Source organism: Chrysemys picta, chromosome 2 (genome assembly GCF_011386835.1).
Source record: "Chrysemys picta bellii isolate R12L10 chromosome 2, ASM1138683v2, whole genome shotgun sequence".
NCBI lineage: Eukaryota > Metazoa > Chordata > Testudines > Emydidae > Chrysemys > Chrysemys picta.
In genome coordinates this window covers 164,816,085-164,833,208 of record NC_088792.1, presented here as the reverse complement: position 1 = coordinate 164,833,208, position 17,124 = coordinate 164,816,085, and the positions used below count along the sequence as shown (strand labels likewise).

The 17,124-nt window shown below is 40.5% G+C and overlaps 1 protein-coding gene across 8 annotated transcripts in view; it reads left to right on the top strand.

The window, feature by feature from the left end:
- VDAC3 (voltage dependent anion channel 3) overlaps positions 1–17,124 on the top strand; it is a 53,914-nt gene that overhangs the window by 4,539 nt on the left and 32,251 nt on the right. The window contains exons 1-3 of one of the 8 annotated variants that reach the window (XM_005286481.5): positions 2,752–2,900; positions 12,730–12,842; positions 16,583–16,654. In XM_005286481.5, the coding sequence (XP_005286538.1) occupies positions 12,809–12,842; positions 16,583–16,654 (106 nt within the window). In that variant the 5' untranslated portion in view covers positions 2,752–2,900; positions 12,730–12,808. Of the gene's footprint in view, positions 1–2,749; positions 3,009–4,429; positions 4,515–12,729; positions 12,843–16,582; positions 16,655–17,124 lie in introns of those variants that run through there. The other 7 variants (XM_065584757.1, XM_065584756.1, XM_065584758.1 and 4 more) reach the window with 7 other exon arrangements.

Sequence of the window (17,124 nt, the reverse complement as noted above, 5' to 3'; positions counted from 1 at the left end):
AGAAGTGCTACCATGGCCCTGAACCATCAAACAACCCTTGTACATGTGCAGTAGTCTCCTTGTGTGTCAAATCCTAGCCAAGCAGCCCCTTGTGTTTGCTCACTGTGGGTCCCAAGGTAGGGGTCTCAGTAGGCTGCACTACTATTTCTTCCCTTTGTCCTTCTCTGGCACGTTTCCTGGGCACTGACTTTCACCCTGCTACTCTTTCTTGGAAATGGAACCCCTTTGGCATCCAGTACCATTGCTGAAGCCCAAGATACCTCAGAAGCTTAAACACCCTCTCCCAGAACTCCACCCTTAAGATGTGAGCTTCTAGTTTACCATTTTAACTCTCTCACAAGGCTCGTAAATGTTAGCATGCAACACATCTGACTCTTTTGCCAGAGTCTCACACAATTGTTCTTTTATTTAATCATATAAATCACAAGAGAGTACAGATCAAACAAAATAGTAAACCCTGCAGCCTATTTCCCCTGCTTCAGTTTCCTCACCACTGCAGGGCATTCTTTGGCCTGGGGTCCAAGTCCTGGTGCAGGGCACTGCTTGTCTGCTGAAAAGTGAAATCATGTCCTCCAGCCCAACTTCTTGGCCCTAGGCCAGTCCATCCCCTTCCCCTCTCCTGTTCCAAGTTCCCCCTGTGTGGTTCCTTATTTAACCCCCTGGCTGGTCACCTGTACTGCTCCTGGTAAATATCCACTGCTCCTACTTTCCTCCCTCTCTGCAAAGGAGGTAGGGTAAAACTGCTTTTTCCTAAGCTTTAGCTCACCTACTGTTCCAAGGGATCTGCACCAGAATAGGGTTGTTGAATTCTAACTATTCCCCATTGTATCTGTTCTAAGAGGATGTGACACCACCCATGGCAGCTAGGATGGGATTCATATTCACATAGAAGCATTCAAAAATACAGCAATTTTATAGTACAATATCCAGTATCACCCATAAGTTATACAACTAGATACCCCAAATCATCACACCAGCTCTAGATCTGGTGGACTTGGGTCACCTTGCATTTACAGTGGTGTAAAGCTTGTGAGTGCAGGTTAGAATCAGGGTCATGTGTGTCGATTACAGTAAAATAAGCTTATGGAAACAGTTCCCTATATTAAATACATATATTTGTTTAGTTTGTACAATGATTATGAGACTGGCGGGGTGTAGGAAAATGTGATTGGGGTGAGTCTTGCCAACTCATAATTTTATTTTGAGTCTTGAGATAGTGGAGGGTGGTTCTCCCCCTACCCCCTGCAGGTGTTGGAATAAAAAAAAAAATCAAGTGTCCAGCCTAGCACCTGTGGAAAAAGGCTTGAAAATATGAAGCAAGTGCACTGTAAACGTTCAGAACCCAAAAGGCAAATTAAAACAAAGGCCAAAATTATAATTTAAAATAGGGGTTTGGAACGGATCCCATATGAGGAGAGATTAAAGAGGCTAGGACTTTTCAGCTTGGAAAAGAGGAGACTAAGGGGGGACATGATAGAGGTATATAAAATCATGAGTTGTGTGGAGAAAGTGAATAAGGAAAAGTTATTTACTTGTTCCCATAATATAAGAATTAGGGGCCACCAAATGAAATTAATGGGCAGCAGGTTTAACACAAATAAAAGGAAGTTCTTCACACAGCGCCCAGTCAACCTGTGGAACTCCTTGCCTGAGGAGGTTGTGAATGCTAGGACTATAGCAGGGTTTAAAAGAGAACTAGATAAATTTATGGAGGTTAAAACCATTAATGGCTATTAGCCAGGATGGGTAAGGAATGGTAGCCCTAGCCTCTGTTTGTCAGAGGGCTAGATGGACCTTTGGTCTGACCCAGTATGGCCATTCTTATGTTCTTAACAAAAAATGATTTTTAAGTTAATGCCATTATTGGGGGGAACTGATTCATGATTTTTAAATGCTTGGGGTTAACACGAGGGCCAGCGTGTGAGAAGGGAGGAGGGAAAGGGCATTTTGGGGAGACATATGGTGTACGTGGGAGAAACAGCAGTGTTGGAAGGGATGTGTTGGGGTATATTGTGGTGTGAACAAAGTGTGTGGGAGAAGTATGGTAGTGCCATGATGGTGGAGAGCTCTGTGTGAGAGACATTCATGCTACAACGTGGGAGAAAAGTTTGTGGCGGGGATGCATCGGGGAGTTTGTACTCGATATGGGGTGGGGAATGAAATCACCTTTTCCAAGCGGAGGGTGGGAGCAGCCTGCAGCAGGGATTGGGCCTGTAGCGTTCAGGGAGGTTTGCACAGCAGATGGTGGAAGCTGGCGGGAAAAGCAGTTAGTCCTACTCTGCTGTGTACCCTTGGCGCAGGCCTGTGGGTCTGACTCAAGGATGGAGCGGGTCTGGGCCTGCCTGAGGCCGCCGTGCCCCGGTTGCCGATGCGGAGCCGATCGGCAGCTGAGCGAGCCAGGGCCGGCTCTGAGAGCAACTCTGTTTGCAGGAGCCGGGGGTTGCCATGGCAATAGGCCGGTCATGGCGGCGAGCTAGGAAAGGGGATTCGCCAGGCCTGGGGAAATGGGGACCGGACGAGCGGAGCTCGTTCCTGGGAGAATTACGAGGAGGCAGGACACCACCCTCCCCCGAACTCAGGCAACAGAGCATGCGCAGACTGAGTCGCTCGTCAGCTTCCGGTCAATCTGTTCTGTGTGTCCTCCGCGCTCTTTACTCGCGCATGCGCGGTGGTGGTCTCTAACCATCGGTACATGCGCAGTACTAGTCTGCGTGTGCCGTTCTGCGGTGCTGTGAGAAGATGCAACGGGAATTAGAATGGGTGGTACTACGCACGCGCGGTGACGTAAGGGAGAGCGACGCGCGTGTGGCATTGGGAACTGGGAGCGTTGGGCATGCGCTGTAGATAGGCGTGGCGAGAGCGAGACCTTGAGCCTAGAGACAGAAGACAGCGGCTTTACGGTACGGGGGGGTGAGACGCTGGGTCTGGGGGAGCCGAGCGGAGCCGGGAGCGGTGACGGTGCCCGGTCTGTTCGCTCCCACACCCCGTCGGGGTATAAGAGCGGGTAGGTCAGTGTCCGGCCTGGGCGACGTGAGGACCCGGGCGGGGTCCGTGTGTGAGGGCTGGGGGCGGAGTGGGGCCGGGCGGGGTCCGTGTGTGAGGGCTGGGGTAGTATAACCCTGGGGGGGGGGGGTGACCGTAGCTGCTCAACAGCACATTGCGTATTTTATGTCTCTGTGAGTTTCTGTCTCTGGTGTATGTTACAGTTTCTGTATGGTGCATTTACAATAACGAAAATCAATTGTGTCTTGACAATTTCCTGCTCTGGGTGTCTCCTAGGGTGACCAGACAGCAAGTGTGAAAAATCGGGACGGGGTGGGGGGTAATAGGATCCTATATAAGAAAAAGACCCCAAAATTGGGACTGTCCCTATAAAATCGGGACAGCTGATCACCCTAGTGTCTCCAAAGTCACCTTGTGGTGCTGTCATGGCAACTGATGGCTTTGGCTGTTAAATTCAAAGCAATATGAGCCGTGTCCTTTTTGCATTTCCATGTCTTGGGGCGGGGCCGGGCATGGGGCAGAAGGTGTGTGCACATGCACATACACATTTCTTTACATTGTTGCCATTGGTTTTGTTCACAGAAAGTCTGAAATTGTTTGGGTATTTCTGGACTGTGACACCTGTGACTTTGATTCATGCCCTTGATTACTGGTTAAAGGACAACATAAACTTAAATCTATCAATTTTTGTTTTTAATTGTGTTCAAAGCAGTTTAGGATACTATGCTTGCCTCTGGTTTAGTTAATGTTCTTTTAAAGGTGGCTGGGGACGTTGCAGTGTGGATTTGATTTAAATCAAATTGATTTAAATCATGATTTAAATTAGTAGTCAGGAAGACTCGATTTAATCATGGATTTCTACATAAAAGTGCATTCTTGTTGATTGTTATAACCTTGATACATATTTTTCACAACTCAGAGATAGATGTAAGTTTCATTTTTAGAAGATAAATCACTTTTAAAATGAATAGTGTGTATTTTGAAAACTTTTCAGATTAGTTGTACAGCTATACCAGAAAATGAATGATTGGTTATTTCATTTACCAAAGATAATTGAAGCAGATATTTATGAAGTCTTTGGGAGGTGAACTATCTCCAGTTCAACAGGTTAATCATTAATATTTTTCTTGCCATGCTGTATTAGGAGGAGAACGTCACCAGACAGACATTTAAATTGTTTTATTTAACTAAAACACCAACGTCATGTATTCTGTTTTTTCTTCAACAGCAAATATATAATATTTTAACACAACAAGTGTTGTTAAAATTGTTTAACTAAAATAGTTAAATGAAATATTTAAAAAAAAAATTAAATCGACTGTTAGGCAGGTCAACATGAGAAACTTAAAATATTGGCTTCTGTAGTTAACTCAGTTGTCTTCACCTTCATTTTCCTGTTTGTTCATAATCTGCTTTTTCAGGTCCCAAACGATTTCTCAATTTGGAATGAATTAGTCCAAAGGAAGAAAATATTCTTTCTACACCAGCAGAAGAAGCTACTGCTGTTAAAAGTGAGATTATCACTTCAACAGTCTCTGAATCCAAGTGCTTAACTGACTTCCTCCAGTTCGCTACTTTGACTTGCTTTAAAACACCATCAGCAAACATATATTTCTTGAATGGTTCACCCTTAGCTCTGAAGTTTATTATAGTTGGCATTATGGAGGAATGATTGCTGGATGTCCATGTCATAGCCAACTCCTCTTCTTCTGCAGTTAAGGTTTGACTCTGGTACCGAGTATTGAGAATATTGGCAAGAAAATGAGCTGGAGATAGTGCTTATCCCATTAGTTTTTTTAATGCTTGTAATTTAACTCTGTCATTGCATATTTCTCTTTTTAAGATTTCACTCAGTTCCTTCCAGATTTTAACAGCGTCGGCAATAAAACAGCTATTTCCCTGCATTTTGTTCAAGGCTACAGAAATAGGTTTCAGGGTACTCCGCATGTGTTCAACACTTCTCTTAAGACCTTTGGCTGTGACAGTGCCATCTATTTTTTTTCACAATTTTGTTCACAAACTGTCATCAGATTAGGCCAGTTCTTGATCTAATGCTCAAAACAGTCCACTACTGAATTCCGTCACATATCTTGTGGCAGAGTTAGCTTGGTTCCTCCCACTTTTTTCAGAGCAGCTGCTGCAAAGTGGTTGTTACGGAAGTATTTTGCAATTTCAACAACATTAGCCTTTATTTCTGGAACACTTAAGTCTTTGGCTAGAAGGTGCATCAAATGAGCACTGCAACCGTATGTTATTAGCTTGGGACTCTCTTCTAAATTTCTTCTCATCTTGGATACATTTGCAGCATTGTCTGTGACCAAGCTGCGTACTAGACATTTGATTTTTTTTTTCACAGTTTGTTATAGCTTTTACTGCTACTTCTTGTAAGTATTCTGCTGTGTGTGCATTTCCTGATGTATCAGTTGTTTCTGTAAGGAAGACATTCCCTTCTTCTGTTGTCACACAAGCACATACAACAGGATCTTTGTGGACATTGCTCCATCCATCAAGACTCAGGTTAACAATTTTACCCTCTAGACCTTTTGCACACTACTCAGTTTCTCTTTCGTACACTTTATCCAGCAATTTGCCTGCAACATCTATGCTGTTGGGTGAACTGTATCCTGGTCTTAATGACTGAACCATGTTAATGGAAGTGAGGGTTCTCAATCATACGGAAAGGAGAGTTTGTTGCATAAACAAACAGGGAAATTTTTTCATCAATTACCTCTTTTTGTAATCTGCTGGTTCTCATCTCAAACTTATCTATGGTTGTATCTGGATGATGGAGTTTTTTTTTCCTTTTTGCTACAGGTGATATACTGTGGCTATGTGACATACATGATATGACTGAAACACTATCATCGACAGATAACTCTGAAACTATAGAAAATTATGGTGATCTTGAAGGTGGATAGTCTTCAGAATCCTGTATGTTGAGGATGGATTCTCCTAATCAAAACAAGTCAATGCAGTTACTTAATTATTACCATACTGCTCATTTAGTATTACTTATTGCAGTCACTGGCAGTCACTGGCACTTTAAAGGTGAAATTGTAAAAGGAAGATCTGCCTATTTCAACTATTTATTTATTTTTTTATCACAACTGCATCTAAAATGATAGTACCATAGAGTAGCAACTATATTTTTTTGTTCAAACATGAGAATTGAACAATAGTCCAGAAGGAAGACAGGCAGTCCTTAAGAAAGAAGTATGAAATAACAGTTTATCAACCTGAAGATCCTGCATGTTCAGACATGTTCCTTTCATTATCTTCAACACAGCTTCTTCCTGAGAAGCAACAAAGAGTCCTGTGGCACCTTCTAGACTAACACAGAGGTCCCGAACGCTGTGCCCGTGGGTGCCATGGCACCCTCCGGGGCATTTGTGTGCCCGCCTAGTGCCCAGCAGGGGAGAGAAGCCGCGGCCCCACGCCTGACAGGGACAGAGAACTCAGGCTGCGGGTGCGGTGTTCTCTGTTCCCGGCAGGCACGGGGTCCGCCTAGTGCCCAGCAGGGGAGAGAAGCTGTGGCCCCGCACCTGCTGGGGACAGAGTACTCCGGGGATGCAGGCGCCGGTGTTCTCTGTCCTCGCAGCTTCTCTCTGGATTCATATATTATGTAATATTAAATATGATGTTTTTCGTATTATTTAATGTACGAATAAAAAATAAGCCTTGGAAAAATTGTTGGCGCCCGTTACACTCTTCTGAAAACATGAATGTGCTACTGGCCACAAAAAGGTTGGGGACCCTGGACTAACAGATGTATTGGAGCATAAGCTTTCGTGGGTGAATACCCACTTCATTGAAAGCTTATGCTCCAATACATCTGTTAGTCTATAAGGTGCCACAGGACTCTTAGTCTGGAACTGTAAAAAGCAACAAACACGGCTACCCCTCTGATACTTGACTCCTGAGAAGGAACACTTCTCATGATGTTTCATTCGGGCAACCAGGCTTTGCATTTCTTTGTTGCACTGTTTGCATTTTGCACGCATGCCTGTCTTACCCATAGGTAAAGAAACTTCATTAAAATATTCCCAAACTGGGGGGGGGGTGTATTTTTGTGGGGGTTGTTTGTTTGTTTGGGGTTTTTTTGTATTTTTTTTACAGCCTGCTGCCATTATAGGTTTTCCCTTCTAGTGAGAGAATGGTATGGTAGATTTCTAATCAATGAAGGCTACACTCAGAAAGACCTCAAGACTTCTGGAATATGCTGCTCAAACAGTTTCACTTTTGTTTCTACTGCCTCTCACTCCCATCTCAAATTTATCTCCAGACTTCTTCTCCTTGTCCGGATCTATTCCGCCTCCAACTATCTTCTATTCATTGAACATTTTGAAACTTTCCACTTTTAGAGAGAGGTTAGGGATTGACTCTGTGTACACAAATTTGCAGAGGGACAATAGGGTTGAGGTTTGCGATTTCTCACCTTTATTTATTTATTTATTTATTTATTTATTATTTAAAAACATTTTTGCTGTTAACAAGCATGTTATCTCTGGAGACACAAATCCACAGTTTGAGAACTGAAAAATTAAGCATCTCTGATGGTATCTTCTAGACTGAGCACTGAGTCCCATTAGATAGATAGAAAGATTAATCTAAATCTATACAGAAGCCCCTGGAACCCCATAAGATTGGGTCCTTAATCCATGAACTATTGGAACTCGTTTACAAAACTTTTCTTAAACATTATATGAATATATTGTCTCATAATATAGAATTAGAATTTATAATCCCTATTCCATGATGATATATCTTTATCTTTAGATAGGTTTTCTCCTCAAAAAGCATTTTATCAAAAAAAAATCGATTTAAATAAAAACAATTGATTTAAAAAAAAAATCATTGATTTTTATCCACCCTGGCACGTTGAGTCTCATAGTCTAGCATGTGATGCTACAAGCACACACCTCAATAGATATGCCTGGATTTTAATGCATGCAGATGACCTATCTCCCCTCTTCCTCCTCCCACTGGAAGAAAATCATCCCTGGATTCAGATTGCTAGGACTAGAATTTTTGTTCATTTTGATCGCTCATTCAAAACCAGTGTCTAGAAAACCTCATTCATCCTGAAAGTACTACTACTACTTTCCCAATGGGTGTTTTTGCCCTTGCAAGATGCGGAATACTGATATCTTAAATAGGGACAGTATTACTACTTTTTCTGTATTTTGGATGAATGTTAATTTGACCCCCCAAAAAGGTGTTTCTTCCTCTTTCAGCAAAGTCTGAGAGGTATTTGAGTCCTAGGCTGCTGCAGATTGCACGCACAAAGCTGTTTTTCGTTTCTGAGCTGCTACAACTGTCTGATGAAGTTTAATGGAGAAAATGTTTGATTTAATTCCTACAAGTCTAATAATTTCACTACAAAACTTTATCGGGTAAATTTAGGTACTCTTCAATGTGGAAATAAGAATCTCTTATGTCAACAGGAGCCAGGTATTCCCATTGCCTTTTGGACTTTGCTGGAAGAGGGAATTGCAGTGGAAATATAAATACTGACTTTTTTATAAGTTTTTGGGAAACTGAAATCCATAGATGTTTTACATTAACATTTGATAAATGTTGAAAACATATTAGAATAAAGGAAATGTCAATCTAAAATTTGATCATTTTGATAACTCTTGCTTATCTCTCACCCCGAAAATGCTTAATTATAGTATGAATTTAGAAGCCTGTATTTTTGTGATCACAGAGATTAATCCTCCATGCCAGTGGTCCCCAACCTTTTTTGTCTGGCGGGCGCCAGACAACGAGCCATGGAGGATCGTGGCGGTGGACAAGCATCCGCCGAAATGCCGCCGACAAGCGGCAGCGTCAATAGGCATTGCCACCGACAAGCAGCAGCATCCAAATGACTGCTTCTCGGCGGCATTTCGGCGGGTGCTCATCTACTGGCCAGGCACCTCGTTGGGGACCCCTGCTCCATACTGATTGAAATGCAGCATTACAATATTGTAGTTGATAGTAGCAGGGTTCTTATTGTGTACCACATAGTGTTTTCATTGACCACCTATCACTACAGCCTCTAAAAACAAGACCACATTTCTTCTGTGGTTACTGTAGTGCTTAGTGATGTGGGAAAAACGAATGTTAAAATAAACTTGTTTAATGTGACTGCCATTTAGTTATGGCCTTCCGTTTTGTGTCTGCTGCTTTATTTCCTCTCCCGTTGTGTAACAGTTTACATTTTATCAGCATCAAATCTTCCCTTGTTGTCTGCAGCACACATTGCTCTAGCTCAGGGGTAGGCAACCTATGGCACGCGTGCCAAAGACAGCACGCAAGCTGATTTTCAGTGGCACGCACACTGGCCACCCGTCCGGGGGGATCTGCATTTTAATTTAATTGAAGCTTCTTAAACATTTTTAAAACCTTATTTGCTTTACATACAACAATAGTTTAGTTATATATTATAGACTTATAGAAAGATACCTTCTAAAAATGTTAAAATGTATTACTGGCACACAAAACCTTAAATTAGAGTGAATAAATGAAGACTCGGCGCACACTTCTGAAAGGTTGCTGACCGCTGCTCTAGCTTCTCTAAGGCCTGATCTATGCTAGAAAGTTTTACCAATATAGCTACTTCAGTTAAGTGTGCGTGTGGGGTTGGGAAATAAAATCACATCCCTAATGAACATAGCTATGGCAGCAAAATCCCTAGTGTAGATGCAGTTCTACTTGCAGAAAAGTCCATTTGTCGGTATAGCTTATTCTGTTTGGGGAACTGGTTGAAACTATACACACACAGAAACTGTTGCTGGTATAAGCTGTCTCCATTAGGAGAATTTACCATTATAGCTCCTCTGGTATATCTCTAGTGGCAAGCCCTTTTAAGTGTAATCCAGGCCTATGTCACTTTGCAGCATGGTGCATTAATTTAAATCAAAGTGATCACTGATATTAATCATGATTTAAATTAGCAATCACAAAACTTTGATTTAAATTTTAAGTGTTTTGCATTTGTCTCTCACCCCGAAAATGAGTTATCTTTAGTTGATAATCTTTAGAACATTAATTCCCAACTAAATATAGCCCTTTCACTAAATTTAGTGGTTTTTTTGGTAACAGGGTATGCACTATGTCTCTATGCATTTATTGAAGCAGTTATGACTTACATTTATTCATATTCTTATTTTAAATATTAGAGTATGTTAGAAAATAGTGAATGATGCATTTCTCATTTGCTATGTGGTTGTTTTTTTACCTGTGATTTGTATCTTTCTCTATTTGGATTGAAATTTAAATTAAAATTGTACAAAACCAGCATTTTTAAATGGTTAAATAAAACTACCTCATGCTGGATATGTAAGGAAAAATTGTATCAAAATGTTTTACGTTTAAAACAGATTTTTTTTTAAATGAAGGAAGTATCTGTAGTTAGTTACTTAATTAAACTGATTGATTGTTTCCGCTCACCATGTCCTTCAAGATTTTAGAAGAAGTAGGTATCATCCTTTCTCAACTAGTTATTATTCATTGATTACGAGGAAAACAAGTTTTCTTGCTTTTTTAACTCACAATTGGTTTCTTAAAAATGAACTAGTTAAACAAACTGAAATGAAGAAAATACTTTCTCTGCACCTACAGAAGAGGCTATTGCTGTCAAAAGCTCATTTAGCACTTCAACAAACTTTGGTTCTAGCTGCTTAGCAAGTGACTTCCACCAGTTCAGTGGTTTGACTTTCTTTTAAAACTCGAAAGCAAACATGTACTGCTTGATTTTTTTTTAATGTAATTTAAATGTTTTTAGATTATAGTAAAGGTAGGCCTTAAAATAAATTGTCACAATTTCAGATTTAATTTCAAATTGATTTATCTTTTAAAAAACAAACCTATATTTAATTTTATTGAGAAAACCAGTTTAAACCACAAAAAAAAATTTTTTTCTTTAGTTGATTTATATCCCCAGTGCTTTGCTGTTCAGGTCAGTCCTATTAAGTGCTTGCTACTACTTCAGTTTTGATACTTTCTGTATGTTTGTTTAGTGTCGAATTTTCACTAAAGAAACATCTAACAGACATGAAAATTATGGGGAGGTTATTGGATTTTGGAATTTAGTCATTCAGAATCTTTGAAAAGTGGAAACTCCCAAAGATAGACACGTGGCTAGCAGAAAATGCTTCTGCCAGAGGCCTGACAAATGCATCGCTCCTATGAAAGAAGCAGTTTTTCAGATCACCATTTATGAATCACTGGTAACACTGATTTGTACTAGCTCTAATAGCTCTCTAGAGAACAGCTGCTACAGTCAGACAGCAGTTGAGTTGGGGAAGAGTAAAAGTGTAATCCAAATGTGATTTCCAAAATCTGATATCTTGTGACTCTCAACTGAAATAAATCACATGCTCAGATTTCCATTGGTGTCTAGAATTACCTCTCTCAAATGATTTATGAAGTATCTTGCCCAGAAATAGTCATTGTATCTCAGACCAGGCAAAAATTGAGGCCATTTACCCAGTAGAGTAGTTGGGATGCTGAAATCATCCTTTACTTTCACCAGTCTGTCTTTGCTGTCGAGGTGTTGGGTCCATAACTGGTGGTGATAGTCAGCACCTCCTTCAGGGATGACACGGTACAATTCTCCCTTAAGCATACATTTGTGAGTCCCGTGCTCAGAAATGTTTTTCTTTAAAAATACTGCAAATACTTGACTACTCATTATTTAACGTTGAATATAAACAAACTCCTTTATAAAAGCATATGGGGTGTATTGTGGGTCACATTTACAGGTAATGAATCTAATACTGAAGGTGTACTAGAGATCTTTATGAAAACAGGGCTCAAATGGAGTGGAATGCCAAGCAGGAGGGTGATACACTTAATGACAGAATGGGTGTTTGTCAGAATAGAAGATCTTTCCTTTTGATTTTCTGTGAATATGCTTTAGGTACAGTGGGAGCTCTCACTGACTACATGCTGGACACCCTCTTCTGTTCTCCCATTTGCATTCACTTTTCTGTTTGGTGATAGGGGTATTGGGAAAGAATGATGATGGTGCAGTCCAGTTTCAATCTTGTTCTAACATATTAATCAATTGTCAGTTACCATGTGTTAAAACATGACTGAAAGTTAGTCTAGGCAAACCCTGTTAAAGGAATAGGGGGGTAGTGATTCTGCCCCCTTTTCAGCAATTGATAAATGAGGGAGGGAGATGCTGGATATCCCCCAAAAAGTCAGGGTGGAGTGGGGTGGTGTATTACCTAGGGTGGATAGTGAAAGAGGTAGCTATTTAGTTTACTAGGTTTCTCACCAGGATGCCGCTTGTGCATCTGATGGGGGCTTGTGCAGAGCACCATCTTTGGTATTGGCTTTTGCTCGTATATGTGCCTAATACATTTTTTAAGCCTCAAAAACAGTTAACCACATATCCATAACCACAATATCTGCTTTTACACTTACCTGGTGTTGGCTGTGTTCTCTTTATTTTGTTTACTTTAATTCCTAGTAATGATTTTAAGTCATTGAGCTGTTTTGAAAACAATGGGATGAAAAATTCTGACAAACTTTAAAAGATAACAGCAACTTTTTTTAAAATTATGGAATAATTTGCTCCTGGCTCACGTCAGCAGTTGTTCTTTGGTGAAAATCAGGTTTTATATCAGAAATGCAGCCTGCTCCATGACTAGGTTGCAGATGCTGCTGTAATAGTATAAGCAAAACTTGTCTTTCGTCTTTAATGATGCATCAATTTTTTTCCGTATTTGACAGGTTATAAAGAACTTTTATAAGTTCACATTTGAGACGTACATAATTTATGATCTAATCTTCATATAAGGAATCTGCGGTCATGTCCAGCTGTTCTGTACCTTCTAGACCCACAGGTATATATGTATGTGTGTGTGTGTGTGTATAGCAGAAGGCCAGCTATTAAAAATAAAGAGGTTCATTAGAGAGTGTAAATTGTCTCAGCTCTGTGTAATCCATCCACAAGGTTGAGTTGTGAATTAATTCAGATACTTTGTTGATATCCTTGCATAATAGCCAGTATAGTGACAGAAAGTGAGCTTTGTGAAGCAGTTCTGCGCTTGATTAGTTTTGTCTTTTTGTGAGTGAAGTCAGAAACTGCTTGCTGCAAGAATAGATTTCTTGTCACACAAAGGTCAGAAGAACTCAAGTTTGCTCTTCAGCAAGAGCGTGGGGGAAGAGAAACCCAACAGTAATAAGAAAGAGGCTAAACAGTTAGCACTGCTGTGTAGTTCAAAGGAAAGGTAAGTGGTATGAGTATTTGAAGGGAATGGATGATTTTAAAGATTTTTACCTCTTAGTTTGCATTATTATTATTATCTTGGATCAGCGGTGCTTTCAATGTAATATAATTTATCAAGTGGAGGATTGGAGATATTTCTAGTGGTAGCTGTTCAAGAGAAGCTTTGCAACAAATGAGCCATTCAGCTGTTGGTTAGTTGGTCCTTTCTGGAACAGAAGCTACCACAGTAACATGATGGATGTTTAAGATTTGCCATTATAAATCCATATTTCTCAGGCACAAACTCTAGAATAGAAGCCACCTATGTTTCTTTAATGTGAAGCCACTAGCAGAATATATTATTTAAAATGGTATTTAATAATATTTAGGTAGTGACACCAAACAAAAGGGTTGAGACATCCAACATTAAAACTAACACTCCACTCACAATGTTCAGTTTCTGGCTATTTTTCTGTTTAAACAAAATTAAAGTTGAGACAGAAAGAGTTATTTATGTTAGACCATAGTCCCGTTTTTCTGTTAAGTGCATTATCAGAGAGAGACTCAGCAAGATCCTGGAGTGTCACCTGGAACTGGGATACCACTGACCCAGCAGCCTGGGCTCCCTCTCACACTCTGCTGTTGTGACAAGCTGCAAAGCCCTCCAAGCTTGCACTTTCACCAGCATTCACACAGGTAGGAACACACCCAGCTGCAGTCACATGCAGGCTCTCTAACCACCAGCCTAGGACCCCAGAGCACTACTGTACTGCCCTGGTCAAATCTGGCCAGTATTTGGGTTTAACACTCAGTCCGCCTCTCCCTCAATGTAAAGAGGAGCATGCACACTTGTGGTAACCAAGCTGAGATTTTCCCCAGACACCGTAGTCCAACACACACTGGTTTGGATTAAAATATAAAATAAGTTTATTAACTACAAACGGATAGATTTTAAGTGATTATAAATGATAGCCAACAGATCAAAGCGGATTACCTAGTAAATAAACAAAACCGCAAACTGAGTTTAACATGCCAGATAGATAGGATATGAATTGGCAAATTCTCACCCTGAGTGATAAACGGGCTGGCAGATTCTTAAGGCACAAACTGCCTTGGCTTCGCAGCTTGGGTTTCCCAGGTTTTCATACACAGGCTAGAAATCCCTTTTAGTCTACGACCATCACTTCCCCCCTGTTCGGTCTTGTTCAGTCTTTATTCCTCAGGTGTTTCCAGGTATGTTGTTGTGGGGAGAATGAGGTCCCCTCATGATGTCATTTTCCCCCTTTTATATCTTCTCCCCACTTGCTGGAAAGCTCTTTTGCTGTGACCTGGGTCAGACAGTTCCCACTGTGTAGTGCTATCTCTGAGAGGTTTCTGTTGTATATAGTTCCTGGGGTAATCCTTGTGCGCATTTCCTCATAACCATTAACATTGTTTGGCCTTTTTATTGTTGTACCTGAAAGGCTGCTTGTGGGTGTTTTCAACCTCACATGTTTCAGTAACACATACATAGCCAAACTTAATAACTTCACATACGATGATAGCACATACAATCCAACAACACATTAATGTCTAGCAGATCAAGACTTTTAGAATATCTCACAAAGCATACTTTGTACAAAGCATATCCTAATTACATGACAGTGGTGAATATTGGGGTGCCAGGGTGTCAGTCACATCCACATACTGTAGACAGATGTCCTTTTTGTATTTTCCAAAGCTCTGGAAGACTACCTGAGGGGAAGAATGGAGAAAATAAGAGGGGAAAATCTTGTATAGTTCTAAATTGGCTTTGAGTTAATATTGGACTCCATGGGCTTTCATTTGCTGATTCATCAATGATTTATGGTATAGAGAGTAAACTTATGAAGTTTGCACACAATACCAAGCTGGGGGGCGGGGGGTAGGTTGCAAGTTCTTTGGAGGATAGGATTTTAAACTCAAAATGATCTGGACTAACTGGAGAAATGGTCTGAAATAAATAGGATGAAATTCAATAAGGACAAATGCGAAGTACTCTACTTAAGAAGGAACAATCACTTGCACACATACAAAATGGGAAATGACTGCCTAGGAGGGAGTACTGCAGAAAGGGATTTGGGGTCATAATGGATCACTAGCTAAATATGAGTCAACAGTGTAACACTGTTTCAAAAAAGCAAACCTCATTCTGGGATATATTAGCAGGAGTGCTGTAAGCAAGACACAAAAAGTAATTCTTCCACTCTACTCTGCGCTGATTAGGTCTCAGCTGGAGTATTGTGTGAAGTTCTGGGTGCCACGTTTTGGGAAAGATGTGGACAAATTGGAGACAGTCCAGAGAAGAGCAACAAAAATGATTAAAGGTTTAGAAAACATGACCTAGGAGGGAAGATTTTAAAAATTGGGTTTGTTTAGTCTGGAGAAGAGAAGACAGTAGGGGAACATAACAGTTTTTAAGTACGCAAAAGGTTGTTACAGGGAGGAGTGAGAAAAAAAAATTCTCTTTAACCTTGAGGAATCAATGATCTGGGGGTTAGATTGGACCTTAGGAAAAACTTTCTAGCTGTCAGGATAGATAAGCACTGGAATAAATTGCCTAGGGAGGTTGTGAAATCTCCATCATTGGAGATTTTTAAAGCAGGTTAGACAAAGGCCTGTCAGGAATGGTCTAGATCAGGGGTCGGTAACCTTTCAGAAGTGGTGTGCCGAGTCTTCATTTATTCACTGTAATTTAAAGTTTTGTGTGCCAGTGATACATTTTAACATTTTTAGAAGGTCTCTTTCTATAAGTCTATAATATATAACTAAACTATTGTTGTATGTAAAGTAAATAAGGTTTTTAAAATGTTTAAGAAGCTTCAGGGGGCCAGTGGCCAGGACCGGGCAGTGTGAGTGCCACTGAAAATCAGCTCGTGTGCCGCCTTCTGCACACGTGCCATAGGTTGCCTACCCCTGGTCTAGATAATACTTTTTTTTCCTTCCTTCAGTGCAGGGGACTGGACTAGAAGATCTCTCGAGATCCCTTCCAGTCCTGCAATTCTATGAGTATTCACCACCATGGGGTATGTCACCTAGGGCCCTTGTCAGAACAGTTCCTATCATGAAAGGAGCATTCAATTGTTGGAACAGAAATGGAGTCAGTAAATTGTTGGGTTCTTTCTCTGATACAATATTAGCAGATTCTGGGAGGGGTACATTGCTAGAATTTAATTCCACTCCTGGTGTACAGTGATTCTGAATTATAGATTGGCTTATGTTAAATTTCTGATATGATAAAATACCTTTTGTTCTTTCTGACAAAACAACGTGAAAGTAAGGAAGGTCTCTCTGCTTAGTAAGATTTTTGGCTCTGTATTGTAAACTCTGGGTTCTCTCCACTTCTAATCTTTTCAGACCCAATGGCTGTCCCACCGTCCTACTGTGACCTGGGGAAATCCGCCAGGGATGTATTCAACAAAGGATATGGTAAGCAGCGTGATCATATGTTGATGCTAATAAACTTACATTTCTTAGGTGCCTTAACAAAAGTAATAACGCTATTTACATATGTATTCACAGAAATAATATTTTTTGGTAATAATGTGACCAAATAAGTACAAGAGAAGGAGGAAAAAATATTTAGTGCTACTTACTCAATATATTAACCCACCATAAATGTGTATCAAACAAACTAGAAAGGAAACTGTTTTGAGTCTTGGTCAGAGAGATGCCACAAAATGTAATTTGAATAGTGAGAAGTGTTCCAGTGTCCTCCGCCTTTTATAGAGGATGCAGTGCTTCTCACCTTCTTTATTATATACAGGAATATGTATAATTATGTCCAACCCCTCGATGTAAGTTGCCATAGCAGACCATTGGCAACAGACGATCCCCTCAGGTAGAATGCTCCTATGTTGTTTGAGACAAATTATGTGTAATGTTGGACACAGTACAAA